Source organism: Sardina pilchardus, chromosome 4 (assembly GCF_963854185.1).
Source record: "Sardina pilchardus chromosome 4, fSarPil1.1, whole genome shotgun sequence".
NCBI lineage: Eukaryota > Metazoa > Chordata > Actinopteri > Clupeiformes > Clupeidae > Sardina > Sardina pilchardus.
Genome location: NC_084997.1, coordinates 23,021,858 through 23,026,857, shown reverse-complemented (window position 1 = coordinate 23,026,857; position 5,000 = coordinate 23,021,858). Strand labels below are relative to the sequence as shown.

Sequence of the window (5,000 nt, the reverse complement as noted above, 5' to 3'; positions counted from 1 at the left end):
GTGCTGGTAACTGCGCTGTAATAACAGTGTAGTGGGAGGTTTGTTCGCTTCAAAAGAAAAACCTTCAAGAGGCCAAGAGGCTCTTCAGATTTGGGTGGCGTTGGGGGGGGGGGGGGGGGCGCTTCAGTTTTGGAGAAAAATAAAAGTGCCGTTTCCCAGCTACTGCACCACCTAATTAAGCGATCACATCCTCCAGGGCTGATTTGAATAATACAGGCGCCTGATGAGTGGGCCAGGGGAAGGTGTGGGCACAGTGGCAGCTCTATGCGTCGGCAGGAGGGCAGCCAGGAAGCACATGCCCGTAGCTGTAAACAGTCCCCTGAAGCTCGCTGAACAATACCGTGCTGATATCCATTTCCAAAGTGCTCTTTATTGAGGCTCTTGCTTGCTTTCTCTCCTCTTCTCCACATTCTCTCTCTCTCTCTCTCTCTCTCTCTGTCTCTCTGTCTCTCTTGCTCCCTTGTCTCCCTGTCGACTGACGCAGGGCCTCCTGTCTCTGCCTGTCATTTCAAACCCTGAAGAATGGTGCCTCTGCAGGATGCCTGATCAAATCTAATTTTACTCGTAGCCAGAGAGAGACAGAGAGAGAGACAGAGAGGGAGACAGAGAGGGAGACAGAGAGGGAGAAAGAGAGAGAGAGAGAGAAGAGAGAGCGAGATGGAGAGGGAATAAGGGGGTGAAAGTCCTGCTGACCTTGTGGAATGAAGAGCGGAGGGGGGTCTAAAACCAGGAAATCATTTGTTTAGTCAACACTCTGCGCTCCCCGCTCTGTTTACCACTGGCAGTGCGGCAGCGGAGCGAGACCACTCTGACCTCTCCTGCCATCCAGGCTCCCGCTGACGGAACACTGGGAGCTCTCTTTCTCTCTCTCTCCCCTTCCTCAACAACAGCCACAGCCCTGTTTTGGTCTGGCAACTGTTACTCCACCGAGCAGTCAAATGCATTCGGGCAGTTTCTGGGACGCCCCGGCTCCCCTTTAATGCAAAACCCTTGGCCCCGGTCAAGGAGGTTCACGGAGAGGAAATGCCTGACGATCTGAGTGCAGTGTCATCAGCGTTGTTTACAAGAGTGTGTATATTGATTTTGGTGCGAGGCAGCCTCTGGCTCCATGAGACCCAGGACCAACAGGAGGTGCACTCACATTTCAAAGCACCCCTGTCTGAGGTGCTTAAAGTGTCCACTATCGCAAATGCACCATCCAGGGGTTAGATGGCTCCTCCTGAGAATGCACTCATTTAGTTTCATAGCATTTTGTATACATGCTTGCATGTGTGTGTGTGTGTGTGTGTGTGTGTGTGTGTGTGTGTGTGTGTGTGTCCGTGTGTCTCCGTGTGTGTCCGTGTGTGTCCGTGTGGGTGCGGGTGTCCTTTCATGAAAGAGTGCATGTGTCTGTATTTGTGAGTACATATTTGTGTAATTCATACTGTTTTTCAAGGAGGCACATATTTCTTGTTCGAGAGGCATGTTTACAAGCCGATTGGGACATTGGCATGCAGCGACTGTGACTGCATCTGCAAGAATGGTTAGACTCAGTGGCGAAGTAGTCAACAAGCAGAAGATACCATGTGCAGTGTGACTGGCTGCAATTGAGCCGTGAGCAGCTGGGGAAGTGGGCTGTCTCCGCGGTGACATCAGCTCCATTGATCAGGGTCAGAGTGCATGTGGCCTGGGAGACTCCAGGGGGAGTGTGCTGGCGCTGATAGGATTGGGGCTATGAGTTAATGCAACCGCGATGGATTTCTTTTTTTTTTTTTTTTTTAAGCCTCCTTTGTGTTGAACTACGGTGGTTCTGTGTGGCCATCACAGCTCAACATTGATTCACACGTTTTGTTTTTTGAATCAGTCTAAATGCTGAAGAGTAAATGGAGGAGCACTTTGTGGAAACTTGAGTGTTTGGTTTTCTGACTAGGCTTCTGTCTGGCACACACCAAGAATAGAAATATATTTCTGAGATGTGATAGCAGCAGAACAGAACAGACTAATGGGTAGAGTGTCACTTTCACTTCAGTGTTTTGTGTTAAATATAGTGTTTTGGGCAAAGTGTTGAAGAGATGGAATTGTTATCTGTGCAGTTTCAGGAAAAAAATGCAATGGAGGCAAGTCAGATCTAATATGGTTTAATTTGTACTTTGTGAGCAGTATTGGGTGCGGTGTCTGACCTGGTCATTTGTTAGCAGCTCTCAAGAGGATGTCTGTCTGCACCAGACAGAGGGAGTCAGAGAGAGAGAAAGAGAACGAGAGAGAGAGAGAGAGAGAGAGAGAGGGGGGGGGGATTGAGTTTCAGTAACAATTAACATGAGCAAGAGCTGCTGAGTGGTGCTTGTAGCCTCCCCGTGCTAAAGAGCCACTGTAAGGATAACGCTGTCATTCTAGCCAGCACTTCTCGCTTCTCGCTAACCAATATTGGATATTGATTGATTTCGGAGGCTGAGGGGTTGTTGTTACGTCTCCAGAATGTCTCCCTCTCAAATCAGCCAAGCTCTGGTTGAATAACCTTCCTCTCACAGCTCCCGTTTTTTTGGTCCATTATCTGGAGAGTATTGAGATCTATTGTTGTGACATGAGATGCTGATAATATCACTGATTGTATCTTGAAGAGCCACTGCTCCCTCGAGAGCGAGTGCCACTGCTGTGTGTGTGTATTGTGATTGAGCGCATAGCTGTTCACCTTACCAGGAGGCCAGGGTTGACAAATCACCTGAGCACACCTCTGCAGGCTGACAACCACAGATCACTGTCTCCTGCGCCCCCCCCCCCCCCCCCCCCCCTCCTCCTCCTCCTCCTCCTCTCTGCCTGTTACATACCTTAAGGTCTTTGGCATCTCGTATGCACAGAAACACACTGAGTTATGGAGCCCATATTTCTGAAAACGGAGAGGGGTACAGCGGCCCTGGGGTGCGCGGCGCCTCACATCTGAGGACTCGGCCGGCGTGTTGTTGGGGAAGGAGAACGGCCAGCTTCTGCTTTCCACCATTACCAGCTTTTTATCAGTTCAGCGTCGCTCAGCAAGACACTGACAAATTGGGGGAAGAAGTTGCGGGGACAGTGTGAGACGCCCCCCCACTGCAAACGGCTGTCTAGACCACGCAGCGCTCCAGTCGAGCTGAGGCTCCATCAGACTCCAGAGGGAACAAAAAAAACATCTAAGAATAGATCAGTCTCTGTAGTGTTGTTGTTGACTGATCATTTATACAGTTCTTTTCTGTTTTTGCACATTTCCATGTATAAATAGATAGATAGATAGATCATTTATTGATCCCCAAGGGGAAATTCAAGAATACTCTGTCCATATCAAGGATCTGTGACAGAGTGTGTGTCTTACTTTTAGCTCCGTGAGATATTCAGAGATATTATGTTGTGTGTTCATTTGTTATGTACTGTATAGGCTAGCAGGACTAAATCATAGGCCATTTGTAGTCTCATGTTGTTGTATCTTACATAGCAGAATCCACAGTTTCTTGAAGAATTTTGTAATGACTTCTCTTCTTGTGGTCATTTCTGCGCATGCAGCAAAAGATCAGAAGAACAACAAAAGAAGCAATAAACGAGTTTGTGCGAAATAGCTTATACTACAGTCTGGTAGTATTTGCATCTTATTATGGCATATTGTTATATTTATGGTCCATCCTGCAATGATTTCTGTTGAATCAGAATCATCGTGCGCTCTTGTGTAATTTGTTATGGAGATAGAGGGCTTGCGTATGGAAAAGCCATTCTTGCTGACGGAGAGCTGTGCTTGGTGGCCGGGGTGTATCCAGTGACAGGTATTGAACATGCAACAGGAGAGGAGTAGAATGCAGATGGGTGCCAGGCTCAGTAATTAGCATGCTCGCTGTGATTCCTTCCCCTTCATTAAAGCTAATGGAATGGGAGGCTCATAAATAGCATTGGGTTGAGCTGCGGTGTACAATTGAACAGCACAGATATTTGAAGAGCTGTATTTGCATAATTCATGCAACAGCATCCGTCGAATTTGGTTTCCAAAAGAGCCAGACACAGCTCATTAAAAATATGTATATGTATATTATGTGTATTGAGCATGCAACGTCTTACCTTATGTTGTTTCTTCTTTTAAATGGAACGCAGTTAACATATTCCCATGCTTACATGTGGCTTTTGTTTTCCTGTGTTTATGTTTGTGTGGTTGGTTTAGTTGCTACTGAGCATACACTATACAGATAAAGTAGCTGCATAAATGGAGGGAGTTACAGAGTTTAATTAATGTCCTCATCTCTCTCTTATCTCTTTCTCTCTTTCTCTCTCTCTCTCTCTCTCTCTCTCTCTCTCTTTGTGTCTGTCTGTCTTTCTCTCTATCTCTACTTCACTTCGTCTCACAGTCTGCAGGCCTGGTTTCTACAAGGCCTCTTCAGGCAACGTGAAGTGCTCCAAGTGTCCCCCGCATAGCTTCACCCATGAGGAGGGCTCAGTGCACTGCTCCTGCGAGAAGAACTACTTCCGTGCCGAGGGTGACCCTGCGTCCATGGCCTGCACGCGTAAGTTGATTACCTTTGATAAGTATTGCTTTGTGCTCCACGTTGATGAAAAAAAACTCATACGGAATAAGAAAAGTGAAAATCGAAGCTCAATACACGATTAGTTCAAGGATGCCTTCCTGCAGGCCCTATTGTATGTGTTCAAGGACGGCTTCTCCGTGGTCTGCATCGTTTTTGCAAGGATGTGTTTGTGCTATAAAAGATGAATTTGTGTTGGCTGGCCGAGACGGAGCTTCTGATCCTCCACAGCTCTCTCTCTTTCCCCCCGGAGCTCCCAGGGAGAGAGGAGACCCCTCGGTTTGTTTATTTTTAACCGTTTTAACCAGCAGGCCTCAGCGGGGTGGAGTAGCGAGCGCGCAAGCTAACCCATTCTCTTTTATAAAGGAGCAAATGCAGATGGTAGACAGACACAAACACAGTGCGACTGCCAAAGCGCTCGGCAACACATTACCATAAAACACGACATTCCTATCAGCACTGATTTGCATCATATAGAGGAGGGGAAAA

General features: G+C 47.4%; 1 protein-coding gene across 1 annotated transcript in view; it reads left to right on the top strand.

The window, feature by feature from the left end:
* Positions 1–5,000, top strand: part of epha3 (eph receptor A3) — an 85,648-nt gene that overhangs the window by 42,948 nt on the left and 37,700 nt on the right. The window contains exon 4 of the mRNA XM_062534661.1: positions 4,338–4,493. Within this exon, the coding sequence (XP_062390645.1) occupies positions 4,338–4,493 (156 nt within the window). The remainder of the gene's footprint in view (positions 1–4,337; positions 4,494–5,000) is intronic.